Here is an 18,519-nt window from a genome sequence, read left to right as displayed (position 1 = left end):
AGGGGGCGAGGGGCGGGGTGGGGTGGGGGGGGGAGATGGGGAACTTCTCCCTCTCCCCACCCCCACCCCTTCCCCGCCTGGCTCCTTTTTCTCTTTCGGCGGTGCGCCTGGGCTGCTCTAGGAGAAGAAGGGGGTTCATCCCCAGTACCAGAGGGGAGGTTGTTTGCTCCCAACGAGGGGCTGGCTCTGCAAAGTATAAATAGTGGGGACTTCAATCACCGAAGCCCAGACAGATCGGAACTCTTCGCGGGGAGAATTGTCAAAAGGTCGGTTTTTACAAGCTTCGCTCGGGGTTGGGAAACCTCCGCTCCCATTTAAGGCTCCAGCCAGCCCCTCTGCGGCTTTTCTCTCCCTTCCCCCACCCGCCCTCCCCCTCCTTTTTTTCTTCTTCTTCTTCTTCCCCCTCCCCCTCCTCCCGATCCCCTTGATGTGTTTATTGGGGGGCTCGGAGCAGCCAGAGGAGGCGAACGAGGGGGAGAAAAAAAGAGCCCAAAGAAGAGCCGGCGATGGAAGAACTTACCGCTTTTGTCTCCAAGTCGTTTGATCAGAAAGTGAAAGAGAAGAAGGAGCTGATCACGTACAGGGAGGTGCTGGAAAGCGGACCCGTCAGGGGAACTAAGGAGTCCGGAGGCGCCAACGAGCCCAGCGCGGAGGAGAGCGACAGCCCGGCGGCCCGGGGAGCTGGTGGAAGCGGCGGCTCGGGAAGGCGATCGCCGGTGCGAGAACTGGACATGGGCGCCGTCGACAGGAATCGGGACGCGGACACTCCTAAACTCAGCGAAGGTAAGAGCCCCGGCTTGGATGGGTGGGATGAGGTGGGATGGGATGGGGGGCAACAGGCGAGGCCGGGGACCACGCGGGTGGCTGGGGGGAGATGTGGGCTGGGGGTGGCAGGGAGAGCCAAGGGAAAGGCGCGCCTCGCTGAGCGAGCGAGCGAGCGAGCGCGCGCGCGTGTGCTTGCGTTTCCACGCTTGCTTGCGGGTTCGCTCGGAAAGCCCCACCGAAAAAGATCCGCGTTGGGTCCGGACCGACAAGAAAGCGGCGAGGAAACTTGACGAGAGAAAAGGATGGAGCTCGGCGGTCCGATCTTCGGCGCCCTCAATTTCGCTCTCTCGACAAGCATGGCAAAGCGCTGAGAATATTGAAAACTAAACCCAATGAATGGAAAAGAAGAAGGAAAAAGAAGCCCACTCCGGCCGTCCCCCAGGGAGGTACGGTTCTAGGTAACCGGGGGTGGGGTGGGCGGAAAGGGTGGAATTCTACCTGTGGATTGTTGTGGGGATCGAGTGTGGATCCCTTTTTGACAGAGGTGCTGGTTAGGTTGGCTAACTGAGGTTTTCCTTCGGTCCGCGTTGCCTGCCTGGTTGACTGTAAGGATTTATTTTGTTTTGTTTAGGGTTGTTTTCCAGAGAGATATTTTAATATAGGGCAGACTAGCACGCACAACGCCCCAAAGTCTTTTTACCGCCAATGTGGGGGATCCGATTGTTCCTCACATTACTTTTTCCCCCCAAAACGTTTAAGCTCCTTGAGAAACAGGTATAACAGGTCACTCTGAAGTCCACCTTTACGGCATTAAAATATTTACGGTTGGAAATCGCTTCCACCAAGCGAGTCTCCTATATTTGCAATGTAAACAAAGGCGGAATTAAATAAATCGGCCCATTAAAAAGAGGATCAGAAAGCTTTCAGGGTAGCCATTGTTAGGGCATCAAACATCACGCACAATAAAAGTAAGAACATTACATTTTACCTTTCGCAAAGTACACTTCAAAAAGTGTCAAAATTGAAAGACGCGATTTATAACCACGTTGTGAAAGAAACCTTTAATCAGAAGCAGCACTGAAATCCGAAGAGAGGAGGCTTCTTATAGCTTTAATTTTCTGAAGCCTTCGGGACCCATCTGCAGAAAAGAAGAAACCGCATCAGCGTCAAGGAAGAAAAAAAAGAAATCCTAAGCAGGGCCGTAGACCTTCCTTCCTTCCTTCCTTCCTTCCTGATCCAAAGAACTCTGTGACTTTCAAGTATATTTGAATATCTGTGTATGGTTTGAGTCAGCGAATGCCAGATTCCCGGAGAGGAGGTGGGGGTGGTTCCCCCCCACCAACCCTTTTGTTTAACGAAAGTCGCTCCTTCCAGATCGGAACTGGGTTGAAAACCTGAGCCGGAAATGATTTGCTAAACAAATTCCGAATATGATTAGAGAGGGAAGCGCAATGGCGATAAACAAACTTCGGCGGGGCGATGGGCAAACCGTCCCAGGGAAAAAGGGAGAAACCGAGTCTTTGAAATCGGGAAAAACCCGCGGTGGGCCTTGATAGCGAATAAAAGTAAAAGCCGGGCCTGGTGTGCATAAGTGAAGGGTTTGTGTCTGCGCGCGATCGGCTGGAGACGCGAAAAAAAATGAAATAAGAGGAGAAGATGAAGACCGACTTTCTCTCTCTCTCTCTCGTTTATAATTAATGACAGCAGGCTTTTGTCGCAGGAATCTATAAACGTCCAAATTCCCTGTGTGGATCAGTTTTCATTTTCATCTGGAATGGGAGGAGAGGGAGGGAAACCAGGACAAAGGGGAGGCAATTGGGGTGGGATACTTTAAACTTTAAAACATCAATATAGGACCGAGTTGTTATTGCAAATATTTCGTTTTTGAAGGGGCATTTTTTTCTGTTTCTCTAACGCAAAGCAAGCCAAGGATAGTTTCAACTACCCCAAATAGGCCGAGGAAAGATTGTATGTGGCAGATGCCGCCTCTCTCCCGCACCTGCCGCAAACCCGCCAGTCTTGGAAAAACCAGGCGGGTTAGGTAGCTTCCAACGCGCGTCGTAATTGAGTTTCCTTCCCAAAGAGCCACCCCATCTCAGAAAGGCCCCAGTGGAGTGATTTTAGGGGGAGGGGGAGTCGAAGGGGGAAAAAAGACCACCAAGTGTGTCCAGAACCCGAAAGATTCCTGCACCGCCAACTTCAGCGACGGCTCGGATTTTTTTCACGGTCATTTCCCCCCCCCTCTCAGATCCAATCATTCTTCAGATCCTCTTTCCAAACCCAAAGATCTGGCATCCACGTGTCTTAAAAAAAAAGTAGCTCTGGTTGACTTATGAGTCTTTCTAAGTTCAGTTTTTCAACTCCTTTGGCCTCTGTTCTGCAGAGGATTGGGAATTATTGGAGCAAGCGAAAGGGACTTTCGGATCCCACTGCAAAACTCGGGGAGTTTTCCTAAATATTCCTAAGAAAGTCATAGAGAGAAAGAAAATCCGGTGTGTCTGTGTGTGTGTGTGAGAGAGAGAGAGAGAGAGGGAGAGAGAGGGAGGGAGGGAGGGAGGGAGGGAGGGAGAGAGAGAGAGAGAGAATGGGAATCTTGTGTGTAATTCGTTTGAGACCCTGGGGTACAATTGTTTAAACTTTTAAAGCACCAAGGCTTTGCATCTCATACCTCGAAGGAGGTTAGGATTGGACTGCGTTGCAAAGGAGAAGAAACCCTTTTGCTCAGCTGTTCAGAAACAAGTCGCCTTGAGTTCAGCTCCCTCCCCAATAAAGGCGTTAATTTGCTCGCCGAAATCCATGGGACATTAAAAGCTTGCTTGGTTGGTTTGGGACGGGGGTGGGGGGTGAGGGAGGCGGCTCGGAAGGGAAGACCTAGCCGGATCGGAACGGCAAGCTCTTCCGCTTGGCCCACCACCGGGCGCCTTCGCCATCCGAGTCCTCCAGCCGCGAAACCGTTATGGGAGGTGACCTTTCCTCCTTCATTGATCTCTGATCCTCCTCCCCCCCCTCTCCCCCCCCTCAGCTTAAGGCAAAAAGACACGTGGGGGAGACCCGGCGATCAGAGCAGGCCCAGCGCTCCGGGGAAGAAGGTCCGGCACACGGCTCTGTCTGATCGCCTTTTTTTCTCCCACCTCGCCCCCCCCAGTTTCGCCGGAGCTGAAAGAGCGCAAAGAGGATGCCAAAGCGATGGAAGACGAAGGACAGACGAAAATCAAGCAGCGGCGGAGTCGCACCAATTTCACCTTGGAGCAGCTGAACGAGCTGGAGCGGCTCTTTGACGAGACCCACTACCCGGACGCCTTCATGAGAGAGGAGCTCAGCCAGCGGCTGGGACTGTCGGAAGCCCGGGTGCAGGTGAGGGCCGCCGCTTGCCCAGGAGGCTGGGGAAGGGGTTCAAAAGCGAGGCTTCCCTCCGACTAGCCGCTGATCGTGGGGAGTGTGGGGGGGGGCATTGTCCTCTGAAGCATCCCGGAGCCGCAATGCCGGTGGGAGTGGGTGACATTTGGGAGCGAGGTTTTGACGTCGCCGGACGCTCCTTTTGGATCCCGGCTGGTTTCATTGTACAGTGAGGCCGCCCCTTCCACGGCGAGCCTTTGCTCGGCCAGGAGCCGCGATCCCTTCCATCAGGAAAGCAGCACACGCCCTCCCCGCGAGTGGGTGCCGATCCCCCACGGAAGGATCCCCGGTCACTCCGGATTGCAAAGCTTCCTAAGGGTGGAAGGCGCGTCTGAATTGTTTCGAAAGACACTTCAATTAGGAGGGGCATCCGTGGCCGGGATGGGGCGTCCGTTTAGAGGACCCAGCAGGTCCCGACGAGGCGCGAGCTTTTTTCCCGGTATCTAAAGGCAACGAAGGTAGCTGCGCCGATCGTGAGTCAGATCCACCCGCCTTTAGCACCGCTCGGTCTCATTCGGCGGTATAAGCGAGCCTCCCCGTCAACACACCGGGCCCCTTCCAGAGCTCAGATCTCTTCTTTAAATGTATGGGGGGGGGGGGCGAGACCTTAGTACCTGTAATTTGCTTGAGGCAGGTTTGATGGCGCGTGGGAGGAGACATTCAAATTAGGCTTCACCTGGTGTGGGATGAATTCAGGTTGTTCCTCCGATCGCCGTATTAAATGGTTTTTGAAAAACCTTGCTTCTGTTGTCCCGCTGACAAGCCACTTTCTCCACTTTCTAACCGTTACTGTTGTTACCGAGGCTGGGTGGCTCAGTCGGGGTTTATGGGATAAGCCACAATTGGCTGGAATTGAGCAAAATGTGAATCCAAAGACAAACGAACGATGGGGAGGCAAACCACTGGTGCAAAATGCAGCCAGAGGTTGTCTGTGAGAGTGGTGAAGATGGACCAAGATGGGAAAGCAAACCAGGTTTCGGGCTGAGCTTCCAACTGCAGGCTAAGCTAGCTGAGTTGTGACTCCATGTGTGAAAAGGACCAGCCATTGAGTAGGGTTAGTGTATGTGACCTCAGGCAGGCAACTGGGTTAAATCAAGTAACTGTTGGTTCAGCAAACCACAATTTAGTTCGTGCAAAGACAGCCACTGGGAGTGGGACTCCAAATGAGATCTTTCCCATGGCTTCAGTTCTAGCATTTCAGGATTTAAATTATATCTGTCTAATCTTTTCATCTGGAAAAATGTATAGGGTCATACCAAAGTGTATCCAGGTAGATAGTATAGGCACACACACACCTTCCTTTGAGTATTGACTATCTCTTTTTTTTAAAGGTTTTAAACAGGAAATTGGATGCGTATTTACAGTGTATTTAAAGCTTCCTTCCTTGTAAGCAATTTTAAAAAACTTCCAAAAAAGGTGAATGGAAAGGAAGGCTTACACACTGTTCAGTTTAGAGGCTGCAAGCAAGTTCTTTTTTTTTTAAGCTGTTTTTGGAGATTCCGCCCCCCCCCCTTTTTCCCCTACACCTTTCAAATTTTCCCTAATGGTCCTTGAGCCAAAGTTTTGTAAGCTCCCTCTTTTCCTCCGAAGATGCTGGCAAGCCAAACGCCAGGTTCATTTGTCCAGTGTTCGAGTGAACACTATACCTCTCTATCTGCCGTGATTTCCCCAGGAAAACGGACCCGCTTTTGTGTGAACCCAAGGAATCGTTTTAGGCCCTTGAACATCTGCAGCTGCTCGCAGAGAAAACTGATCCTTTCCCCTCCATCTTGGCGGCATGGGCTGCCATCTGCACCACACCGGGCTCCAGTTTTGAAAGGCTTTCTCTGCATCTTGTAATCGGATCAAGCCAGAATCTGAACAGTCGAGTTGCAGCAAAGGCAGAAGGAAAGGGGGGTGGGGACAGAAGCACAGAGTTTTGTTTTTTTAAAGATTTAACCAAGGGAAAGTTGGAAGGAAAAATAACACCACCACCCCTTTGTGTTTACTCTTGTTACTCCTTTCCGACTGTCCATTACTCTCCATTGCTCTTTAGTTTGGCCTCTTAAAACACACACCCTTCCAAACGTGGCTGTCTGTATTTTGAGTAGTAGGTCTAAAAGGGAAATGAGAGAGAGGGGGGGAGGGAGGGAGGGAGGGAGAGAGAGAGAGAGAGAGGGAGAGAGAGAGAGAGAGAGAAGTGGGAGGAATTAAAGGCTGCTTGATTCCAGAGTAAGGAGGTTTGGTTGCCTCAACAAAAGAATAACTGGCGCTTGGTATAATCCGTAGAGAAGAACTTCCAGAGATTTGCATTGATTAGAGTCTGGATCCTTTCAAATGGCCCCAGAAAAATGCCTGTGAGTTGGCTTTAAGCATCCTCTCCTGCCTGGTTCTCCTTGGCAGATGGCAAGGAAGAAGAGCTTGCTAGCTACTGTGAGAATACTAGAAGCTGAAATCCCAGTCTCCAGACCTATTCCTGCTCAGCTTCACCCAGAAGCAATGGGCTTAGGTGCTGGTGGGTTTACTCCTGAGTAATGAGTATGAGTCTTTTGGCTTTGCTGCTTTGCGTAGCTGTACAGGTTCCAATTGCTTTGCTGCACCGTCTTTGCACCGTCTACAGAGAGTTCTCTGGAAGCAAGTCACAATGAAGTCAGATGGGACTTGTACCCAGGAAGCAGGCAGGCTGAGTTCCCTTTGCTGCTTTTGCTCAGTGGCTGCTGCCCCAGGAAAAGTTAGAGGGAATGGTAGCTTTAGCCTGAAACCCTGGAATCTCTTGCAAGCAATTCCCTGAAAACAAAATAGTGTCTTTCGCTGGCTGAGTGAGCCTTCCATCCCACAGTTGGCTTACATGTCTATTTCTTTAAAGCTAATAGGCAGTGCCCTGAATAAGGTTAGGTCTAGACTCTAGAGCATTTGAGTCATCTCAATGTGTCCTAAGGTGGGTTCTAGGTGTGCAGACATCAGCTCCCTTCTTTTCAAACTCACTCCTCCTTCTTTCAAAGAAAATCTGCAGCTGAATATCTGATTCTTTTCCCTTTGAAGGACAGCAGGTTTCGGTCACTCCTACCTTCTTACCCTCTCGTTTTACACACTAAAGCCTGGAATCCAACCAATTTAAAGTAGAACTCACTAAAGAAACAAGGCAGTTCACTTTTAAGCTTTTGCTCAAATGTTAGTCTTTCTGAACTCCATGGATCTTAATAGTATCTTCTTTTGAACTCGCCCTGAGTACATGTGGAATGGCAGGGGGAAGAATAGATATAGGATCAGGCAGTCCAAATTTGTTAAGGGCTAAAGCTCCAACTTTATTCTCCTTCTTCATGCTTTTAAAACTTTTTCTTGCTTTAATATAACCAGAAATGATATCTTGCCTGCTGTGGAGCTGTTTTCACGTTTTCTATCCCCCTCCTCTAATATGGGAACAAATGAGATTATCATAATAATGAGATCATTATTCTGCTTCTGTATTGCATGCTGGTCCCCAGAGAAAGAGAGCATTTCTCAGCTTCTTTATTATGACACTTTTATGACCCTCCACCTCAAAGTTTGTAATTAAATGCTTTGGTGTTTTGTTTTTCTTACAGAGAAAGCTAATCAATACAACTAGCTTTTAAGGCGCTCATTCCTTTTTGAGTTATTTTTTTTACATACATGTATTTTGGTATTTTGTGCAAATATCCAAAACCCTTGATCCAATTTCAAACTTTCAGAGTTAGGTCAAGTAGAGAAGTTCAACAGGGATGCCTCAGCAAAGATTAAACTGTATTAGCAAGAGAATCAAGAAATAGAGAGTTTTGCTAACTTGTGGGATAGGAAGGGGCAGGGTGACAGAGAGTTAGACTTAGGTTTTGATAATCCAAAAACCTGCTAATCAAGCCCCACTACTAATGTCCATCTTGTATTGGATACTCTATTTCCCTTTAGGCCCTAAAACTATGTAGTCACACATTCTGAGCCTAGGAATTTGTTTTCACCAGGATGAACCCATCAGCTCAGGTCCCTTTTGTCCTCTTTTAATTCCAAACTCTTCTTCTTACCACCACTGAATTTGGAAAGAAAGAAAAAAGTCCTGGCTTCCGTTGTTCAACTGAGATTCAGTGCATATATCTACTGTAGACTTTAACAGTATTATGGCATCTGAAAGTCTTATAGCATAGTTATTAGGGCACAAAGTCTCTTGATGGTTTCTGATGCTTGGAAGTTTATGTCATAATAATGTTCTTAGCTTTGAAAGCATCACAAGACTCTGTTGCTTTTGTTAAAATCTGGAGAGTTTCCAACTCATCTTCTCATGTCTTCCTAATTCCTTTCTGCCCTCCCTGGTTTTAGAGTCCAAATAAATTTTCCTTCTGCTTCATCTAAGTGAGCATCTTGCATGATAACCCAATTTTTAATATTTGACCATAGCATATGCCTCTGAATCTTAGATTGGAACTTAAGTAGTTTTCTCTGGAAGACTTTTTTCAAAAATATAAACTAGGGGTCACCCAATTAAGTTCATCCATTTTACTTCCTCTTATACCTGCATTTTGTGTAAATGTTTAATAGAATTACCAACAACATTTACTCACAAATAAGGTCAATTGACTACAGAGACTTCCAGAAAATTGAATGTAAGAAATAAACCTCACTCTCCTCCAGTTGAAAATCATAGGACTTACAGCAGACATCTAGACACATATACTAGGAGACAGGACTTACTGAGCACAATGGGATCAATCCCCAGTGAATCTGTATTGGGTTACAGCATTAAAGTGCTTAACAGGCCTGAGATGAAATACATTTCACTCAGAAGGGAAGTAAGAACCATTGATTTTACAGAGGAAAATTTCAATCTATCAGCGTTTGCATGGTATAAATTTCTTTTGAAGAATAGAGATTGCTTCCAAACCATTGGAAATATTCTCTGCCACCATCTGTGCTTAAGATTCAAGCCTAGTTTCAACTGAAATATGAAAATGTAAAACTAGTTTTCATTTCAACTGGCTTCAGATTTATTGAGAAAAAGTCACATAAACTGTATGTGTGATTACAAAGCAGTTTATTGATGCATTTTACAATGTTTAGCATACGTGTGACAGATAACTTCTACAGTACTATTTCTTAAATAAGCTACTAAAGGTACTAAAACGTGTGACGTGCTTGATGCAAATATTTGATAACTGCAATGTTTGAAAATGAGACAAGCGTCCCAAAAGTGAACATGTGAATGGCTTTTTCCACTCTAGATCAGCTAGATTATTTACATATAGAACAGAAACAGTCCAAACTTTGGACTGTAAGAGTGAGAACGGTGCCTTTCCAACTGTGAAGGTGCTTTTGGGACAAGGGTAACATCTGAACTCTGATACATATTCAGAATCTAGTTCATTGTGAAGGAGAGTGTTTCATTCTGCCCTTGGAGATAGCTGAAGGGAGATTCAGAAATATTCACTGTACTTCCAACATTTGTAAGGCAAGGTGTTACAGTTGACTGACGATCCTTGTGATGCAATCATACCCAGGCTTATTTAAAAAGGGATGCAGCTGGGTTTCATGGGATGTTAGATTGGGGCAGCCTGAGGAGAGTCTAAAGTTGGACAAATAATTGCAGTGTGCAGACAGGGAAAAGATCTGAAAATTCTCTAGAGGCCAGAATTAGATGGAAATAGGCTGGGCATAGCAAACAGGAAGGGAAGAAGAATCTCTACTTACAAAATGCAGCTTTCCTGTAATAAACATGGCATCAGAGAAATCACTTAATATATATAGTTGTGGCTTTATATTGACTTGTTTGCTTTTCTCCCTGTTTGTCTGCCCAGGTCTGGTTTCAGAACAGAAGAGCTAAATGCAGAAAGCAAGAAAACCAGCTCCATAAAGGTACGTACGTGAATTGGAGCCAAAGGGGCTTTTGCCATAGACATACCTTCTTTAATTACTGAGCTCTTGAGTGTCCTGCCTGGTTTGGGTGCTGTAATCTCTATTGAACTTCCCTAACATTGCAGATTTCTGCACATTTATCAGCCTGAGTTAGTGGGATACTAGGGGACTTCCTTCAGTGCAAAAGTACATAGGATGGTGCCACTTGGGATAGCATCAAGAGGACCAGGGAAGCTATTTGCCCGGGACTGTGGGGATGGAGGCAATCAGAAAAAGTCCTTTTTGTCTTACACCTAAAACCCAAATGGCCTAAATGCAGGCACTAATCGTTTTAGCTTAATATCTTCAAGTTCTGCTTCTCTCTCCCTATTATGGCCGGGAGTCTCTGGGGATAAACATGGACTGTGATTAAATTCTTGTTTGTTTCAGGGGTCCTCATTGGAGCAGCAAGTCAGTTTGAAGCATGCCGAGTTGCTCCCTACGTGAATGTTGGGGCTTTGCGGATGCCTTTCCAGCAGGCAAGTATTAGGGCCAACCATGGGCATCTCTTGAGACCAAGGGCCCACCAATAGCTCCCATTCCTTTCCTGTAATTCTCTCCATCTTGCTCTTTGGAGACAGAAGCCCTGGACGTGGTTTTTTTTTTTTTTTGCTGAAAGCAAATGTCAGCAATTTCCTTCTGCAGGGGAAAGGGAGAGGTGTAGAGGGTAAGAACTAGTCTTCCTTGTATCTGTGGAAGATCTGCAGATCATTCTAGTCTTCTGCATGACTGTATTGAAACAATCAACATTTAATCGCCCTACCAGGGTACTCAGGTTTGCTGTGGAAAACTCTTTAAAAAAAAAACTGGGGGGGGGGGGAATGGAAAAACTTTTCTCCCTGCTTTGATTTTGCTAAGATCCAGTTCTCATGGTTGTAATTTCAAGGAACCAGGGGGCTGGATTGGCATAGAGCAATCAGGGATCTGGAAAGATGCCAAAACCTTGAAGCCAAATTTGGCAAGTTCATTCAGGACATAAGCCTGAGATCCAGGACCTTTTTATCCATATTACCTGGAGAAGATTGCGTTATGTGTTCAAGGAAGTTTTACTTGCAGATAAATATTGAAAGGAACAATCTCTGTGTGGACCAGGCATGTTTAATCAGATAAAGCCCGTTGAATGTAATGCAGTGAAACTAGTAAGGCCAATTAGAAAGGCAACGCTTGATGCGGCCACAAAGTGCTCACTCCAAAGAATTGGATACAAGGATAGGCATCAAGACTGAATACGCATATCCTAATTTTGGTAGAATGATCTTTGTAGGATTTAAAAAAAATCACAACTGACAGTTCTATAAATAGAATTCTGTTTAAAATAGTTTAATTTATATTCTTGCTGTCTACTGGAAATAGTATTTAGTGTGCTTTTTAAAAACCCATATAATCACTTTTTTTTCTTGGAAATTCCCTTTTAAATGATCTATGATTGGTGAATGAAGGAAAGCCTGACAACCCTGTTTATAAACATGTTGGGCTCTTGCCCAGCCTAGTTGATCATCTTAAGACATTGATTTCTGGGGCTTCTGTCTCTAAATCATGGCCATTACTTCAAAATAACTCTAGTTGATTTCCAGGGGATTTATAATGGATGTATTAGAAATAGCATCTTGGAGCCATAAAGCCAGGTTTTTAATGACTTGTGCTCAGTCCAAACCAAAGTTGTCCTCCTCAGGTTTGCTGCTAGTAATGGTATACTCTAGATGGTCCACACCCATTAAATAATTGTGGACAGATCATTCTTTTCAAACCTTTGTTCAGCCTTTTCTAACCTGGCACCTTCTAAATGTGATTGGACTACCTTTCCCAGAATTCCCAATCAGCACAGGCAGCTCAATCCTGGTGGGGATTCTGCTAGTCGTAGCTTGAATGACCGATCAGTACGAAGTTAGAAAAAACAGCTTTAATATACATGAAATTCAACGCTTTTTAATTTTTTTATTGAATATACATAGATTTTGACTATAATTGATCATTTTACATAGGATTAAATGTTCTTAGATTCATCAGAAAGAAAAACTATCAAAAAAGGAGGCTGATATCCATAATATTCATAACAATACAGCAAAGCGCGCCAAACAGTTATAGCTAGTATCTGTGTAAATCATACTTTTACAAAATTCAGGCAAAACGATGACTAGAACCATAAATATTTTCAGCCTTTGAAGAACTCAGAGAAAAGGCAAGAGATAAAAGTATAGTGTTGGAATTTGTATCTACTTCTTTAGGGTTACAATACTCAATTCAATAATATTTAGGCAGCCTAAATATTGCCATAATATGTATGAATTAAGAATTAGCAGGAGACATATATAACTTCCCCATATTAAAAGTATTTTGAAAAAACAAACAAATTCAGAATGGATAGTCATAATATCAGTCAAGCACATTTATTAGAACCAGAAGCCTAAGGTTTAATAGCTAGTAAGACAATTAACTACATTTTAGCCAATTTGCCATCACTCCTAATGGATAGCTAAGTAGCACATATACCATTTGACAGCTGCCACAGAATAAAACAGTAACAGTACCAGAAGCCCTAAACCAACATTTTTGTGCTTAATATGTGTAATGAACATATATAAGTAGACAGACCAGTCAATCAATGCAAGATGCAGCAGACCCATCAGCAGAAGAAACCAATCAATGAAGCAATGCATTTCTGAGTTCAGGCAGTCAGTGTTCCTGTATCCATCCTGCATCTTGGATAATGACCCCCCCCCCCCCAAGTATTTAAAGCTTTCTTTAACACCTCCCCCAGAACCTCCCCACCACAACTAAACATAACACTAAACAAGGCTCAGCTTTGAAACAAAAGGGCTGGTTCACCCATAGAAGACTAGAATAAAATGAAATTTGTGATCAACATGTTTGGAGCATGTGACATTAACCAGGCTGTCACATAAAGCTGCCACAAAATTCATTTGATTTGGTATTACATGGGTCAATAAGTGTGTTTTGCTAATGAGGATTTAGGTTTAGCATGATACATGATCCTAGGCAAGAAGAACTGAATAGATTATTTCCTGGCACTAGATCTGCTTTAGCTCTCCAGTCATTTTTATTCTGAAAGCTGAGCTTTTCTTCTTCTCTTCTTGGCTTACCCTTGACTAGATGATAGTCATTCTGGTGACTGCTTGTCTAAAGACTGTATTAGCTGTTCATGTCATTTACTCCAGCTAGACAGAAACCTGTTTTTTGTGGTGTCTGTCTTCGAATATTTAGAACCTGCTCTGCAAAAGCTCAAAACAGCCTTGACCTGTTGTTATGGATGTTATATACCTGTTTTGAGACTCAGCCAAGTACTGTGAGAGCACTTCTGCAACCTTGCCATTTACTTCAGGTGCTCTTATTGTGCTTTTCTGAATGTGATGACTTGGAGGTTTCATGTTGTGAGTAGCTTGAAGAGTTCGCTAAAACAAATAGATGCAAAGCTGTAAAAGCATCTTAAGAGCAAGCCCCATTAAATGCTGTCTCTTCCAGTTGTGAGGATGTACCAGTACAACCTATAAATGTTAGGCATTACTCAGAAGCGAAGCTGGTATCAATGGGACTTATTCCCAATGAAATATATTATGGTTTTGCCACCTGACAGCTAATCCCAGGCAAGCTTCTGAACTGAACTTCAACTCCCCCTAACCACCACCCCCACAACACAATTTTTAAGGAATTATTAACCCTTTACCAGAAAATAAACCCAGCACTCTGCACAACTTGTTCAGTGCTTCACTTACAGAGAAAAAGGTGGAATTTAGGAAAGGCATCTATTTTTCTCGTTTTAATTTGTCCTCTTTCCCCCCCCAAAAAAACAAACAAAAACAAAACAGGGAGAGGGGGAGACAGAGAGAAACCCTCTCTGCCTTCTCTGTATATGAAATCCCAGGTCACATAGCACCACAATGATTGCCAAGTTGTTCGTTTGTTTGAACTTGGCTTTCCCTGCTGTGTGAACTTTGGCGCTGCAAATTTGTAAACCATGCTTAATGAGGCAGGCAACCTGGTTTCATACATCACCCTGACCCATGGTTTAATAGATAAAGACACCTGGTTGGGTTCACCACCTGCTAAGGCATAGGCTAGTTCTTTTGATGGGGTTGAAGTTTACCCAGGACAAACCCCAATCTAGTCAGCTAATTTCTCCCCACCCCAGGTTTCTCCCCCCACCCCCAGAGAAGTGGGTGCGCGCGCTGAAGGGCAGGGGAGGGGGACCCCCGATGGCTGGGCGGTCCGTTATAACGCTCTTGTCTCTCTCCATTCTCGTTACACCTTTTAGGATAGTCATTGCAACGTGACGCCCTTGTCCTTTCAGGTGCAGGCCCAGCTGCAGCTGGACAGCGCCGTGGCGCACGCGCACCACCACCTCCACCCGCACCTGGCGGCGCACGCGCCCTACATGATGTTCCCGGCCCCGCCCTTCGGCCTGCCCTTGGCCACCCTGGCGGCGGAGTCTGCGTCGGCCGCTTCGGTGGTGGCCGCGGCGGCGGCGGCCAAGACCACCAGCAAGAACTCGAGCATCGCGGACCTCAGACTCAAAGCCAAAAAGCACGCGGCCGCGCTGGGCCTGTGACTCTTGGGGCCCCGAGGGGCGCGTGGCCATCCTATCGCAGGCAGCAGCGCGGGGGCCCGGGGGGCAGGCTCTCCGGACGGGCTCCCCCGCCACCCTCCCGCGCTCCGCCTTCCGACGGAGACCGACCTCGGCACCAGGCCGAGCCCGGCTGCGCCTGCGCGCCTTCCAAACTGAGGGCGGCCTCCGTGGGGCAGCGTCCTTCGGTCGTCGGGGCGGGAGAGCCCTACGAGGACACCGCTTGCTTCTTTTGACCGAGGGAGTTGGGGGCAAAGCTTTGCTTTTTCTGCTCCGGCTGAGAAAGCGAGAAAGAGGAGGAGGAGGACGACGACGGGCAAGGCGGCTCCCTCATAAAAAACGGAGCGGGGAAGCGCGAGGCTTCTTGAGAAAAAAGAGTTCGGTGAACTGTTTAAGACGCGCAGCTGGGAAGTTCACACAGGTTTTTGAAACGGACCCTTTTTTTCCTGCGAAGTTCACTTTAATGCGAGGAAAGTGGATAAGAGAGGCGGGCCTCCTTTCACGTTGCATCTGATGAAGCTGGAGCTCGAGCAGCTACGAACTTATTAGAAGTGGAGATGGGGGAAGGAAAAAACGTTACAAGTGGCGGGAGGGGGAGGATGGGAAAGGCGCGCGGTTCTTTCTCTCCCCCGACCCCCTTTTTCTTCTCTCTTCCAACGCTAAAACTTAAGTCTGAATATTTTGCTAGGACTGTTCCGGGTCTGCATGGGGTTCGGTTAATTATTATTATTATTATCATCATTTTTTTCCACTTCTTGTTGGCATCGCATCCGAAATCTTGGAGGAGAAATCCGTCAGGGAGAGAAGCACGCCGCGCCGAGTTACGAGAGGTCGTGAGGAGACCTCGCAATGCAATGCAGAGAAGGGGGCGCTCCTGGCCACCCCCCCGATCCCATCAAAAGCAATGGGCCATATGTGAGACCCCCCCAAATTAGTACTCTAGCCCTGGTCGCTTAAGGCTCCTCTGATGATCTTTGACTTGGGTGTCTGCAGAGTATGTCAAAAAAGTCAAAATGGCGGTCGCGACGGTGCAATCGACGCCCCGCCTGCCTTCTATAAGCCGCCATTTTGACTTTTTTGACCATCTCCTGCCGACAAACCCCTCCCCCCCAGCGATAGGTTTTATTGATGACACTGACTTATTTTCCAAAAGACATGGCAAGAATCAGGATTCCTTGGAGCCTGTTTGCCCCGTCCCTGGTTTTGGTTCAAACATCCAGCCTCCTATAAGAGTTCTAGGAACGATAAATTCTAATAAAGCCACGATTACGTTATACATTTCGGACCCCCAGACCCACGCCAAGGCTGCCTATATTTTCACAACCTCTCACTGAGGATCCGTGGCCAACAGCTCTCATCCCACTAATTTCAATGGGATTTGTATGTAGCTTGTTTCTCGGGTGAAGCTTGTTTGGCTGTCGGATTTCTAGTAACCTTGGGTGTCTTCCTCCTCTCTCTTCGCTGTACGGACGGAAGGGTATCCACGGCCATCCATAAGGCCACCTCTAATAATGGCAGGGGGTACGGAGTATATTTTTAAAAAGTAAGATACTGGTGCACAAAAGCATTTATTTCGGCAATGGTAAATAATTGGTGAGTTGAGTGTTCCGTCAAACCTTTTGATCCGATCTCATAAAGGTGCATCCATTCCCGTAACCTTGTGATGTTACATAATCTATATCAATGTATTTTTTTTCTTTTCTGAAGAAATATAAATATAAATATATATATAGCGGTAATCTGAGCGGCCGCGAAGTAGCCGGTCCGTCCGTTCGCTCCAAGCCAGAGCTGCGCGCTCTCTTTTGCCAAGAAAATGAATCGGAGAGGGGAGAGAAAATCTCTTTGCCAGTTGAACTCTGCTAGGAACAGAGCTTTATAATTATTTGTTCTCCATGAAAACAAAACAAAAAAATTATTTATAATGACCGTATTTTTTCTAGTGTATTTTAAGTTATTTGAGGGGAAAAGAAAAAGTGGCCAAGAAGAAAGAAACGCTGATATTTTATTTCCGTGTTGTCGGCACGAGAGTTTGTTCCACTCAGGTTTGCTTCGCTTTTATTTGTTCATTGTCGACGTCACAGTTTTCAATAAGTGCCAAGTTATGAATTAAGACACTTTGCAATCTATTGAATGGAAAAAATGAGAAAGTAAAATTTTAATTGATGGTTTCGCACAACTTTTGTTCCTGATCCTATTAAATCAATAGTGCCATTCTACCTTTTCAAATTTATTTTTCCCTTCTTTTATCTTCTTGCTTCCTGTGTGTTTAAGTGTGGTTACTTACATATTACCTTCTGCAAACTTTAGAGCAACCAAATCTGTCAAAGGGAGGTCGGCCCTTCATCCCCACATATCTTTATATTCCTGATTTTCAAAATGGGACTTTCTTCCCGATCTCTTTAGTTGACGTTTCTCTGCCACAGAAAAAAATCTATGCTATTGTACAGTAGGGTTCAACAATTCCTTATGCATTTTAAAAAAGCACAATGCAATCCTATAAGTCCCAATTCCAGAAAATAAACCCATGGGTTCCCTTGATAATTTCTTCCTGATACTTAGGAACGCTAAATTTAGGGCTGAATCTAATTATACTGTAGGGTTCGCTTGCATTCCTTTTCCTTCTGTTGGAGATGTTGGAAAGTTAGAAAATCCAAGAGGTTTTCCATTAAAACAATCTTTCTTGGGGGAGAGGGAGGGGGTAAATACTTTATTGTACTTCCACAGTTGTCCTTGATGGTAATTACACTGAATGAAACAATCGGGCTCTATTGATTCTGCAGAAAGATGTCCCAACACAAACCCGTTTTAAATGCGATCCCTAGGGAACTTCCTCCATCACTAAATCCCACTGCCTCGATGTCATCTCCGGTAGAAGTGGATCGGGTCATCTCCCATAGGAGCAAAAATATGATCGAAAGCCGAATTCGCGTTCCTGGAAAAGGGCTTCCCCAACGTTTGATGGGACGTATTTTTCCTGGGAATTTAGGGTTAGGGCAGCGCTCAATCAGATCCAGGGCATAAGGTCGGGTTGCAATTCTGTTATAATAACCAGTTTTCGTTGAAGGGACCCCCGGGGGAAATCAATAACGATCGCGCCGCGATCGGGATAAAGGGCGATTCCCGGCAAATCCCTGCGTGCTTCGCCAGTAACCGGCGTCACGAGGCAGGCTAAGCCAAAATCCAATAACTGCATCACGATTCAGCGTATCGTGTGGATTCAAACCTCGTGATTATTTCAATAAACCACGGCGAAACAATGCTGGTTCGGGGACAACTAAGCCGGGCGGTATCGAAATCTCTGCTCTTGGTTAACCCGCGCAGAACTCAGGGCTCCCTCTTTCATGTGCACGGGGGCTTGTAAGGGTTAGCCACTTTGATCGTTCCCACTTAGGGGAAGGTGTGACCGGCATTTTTGAACAACAGGCCGTGCTATATTATTTACCAAATTAAGTCGACTTTCTCGTGGTTGGGAGAGGTTTTCCTGCACATTATCTCCGGGGTCAAAGCATTTCAGACCTGCCGCGGGAGGAAACGTACCAACACACCCAGGAGCATCTTCTTCTGCCGCCGTTCACACAAACAGAAAAGGCAGGATTAATGGGCCCAGTGACTCCGAAGCTCCTTGGGCCCCTGCTTAGGCAGCAATCCCACCCATGCTTCCCTTGGACACACTTCACTTTGGTCATGTTCATTATAACCCAACATGACTCCCGTGGAGACTGGGTGTCGGTCTTGGGTTGTAGTGCCCATTGACTTGAATCAGCCTGATTTCTCAATCTATCCTGCAGGAAGGACACGGGTCCACATAAGTATACTTCAAACTTATGGCACAATCCCCATAATTTGCTGACAAGTTGGCCGAAGGAACCAGCCGTAGCTGGTTATCATGGCAGCTGAAGTCC

The 18,519-nt window shown here is 46.1% G+C and overlaps 1 protein-coding gene across 2 annotated transcripts; it reads left to right on the top strand.

Moving 5' to 3' along the window:
- Positions 1–506: 506 nt before the first annotated feature.
- SHOX2 (short stature homeobox 2) lies at positions 507–16,759 on the top strand. 2 transcript variants are annotated; one of them, XM_032225722.1, is made up of 5 exons: positions 507–783; positions 3,911–4,119; positions 9,942–9,999; positions 10,429–10,517; positions 14,345–16,759. In XM_032225722.1, the coding sequence occupies exons 1-5, from the start codon at positions 507–509 to the stop codon at positions 14,600–14,602; spliced, it is 891 nt and encodes a 296-aa protein (XP_032081613.1). In that variant the 3' UTR covers positions 14,603–16,759. The 2 variants fall into 2 exon arrangements, with proteins under 2 accessions (XP_032081613.1, XP_032081611.1); XM_032225720.1 differs by having other exon boundaries at positions 14,309–16,759.
- The last annotated feature ends 1,760 nt before the right edge of the window (positions 16,760–18,519 follow it).

This window comes from Thamnophis elegans, chromosome 10 (assembly GCF_009769535.1).
Source record: "Thamnophis elegans isolate rThaEle1 chromosome 10, rThaEle1.pri, whole genome shotgun sequence".
Taxonomy (NCBI): domain Eukaryota; kingdom Metazoa; phylum Chordata; class Lepidosauria; order Squamata; family Colubridae; genus Thamnophis; species Thamnophis elegans.
The sequence above is the reverse complement of the archived record's forward strand: the minus strand, read 5'-3'. Positions and strand labels throughout refer to the sequence as shown.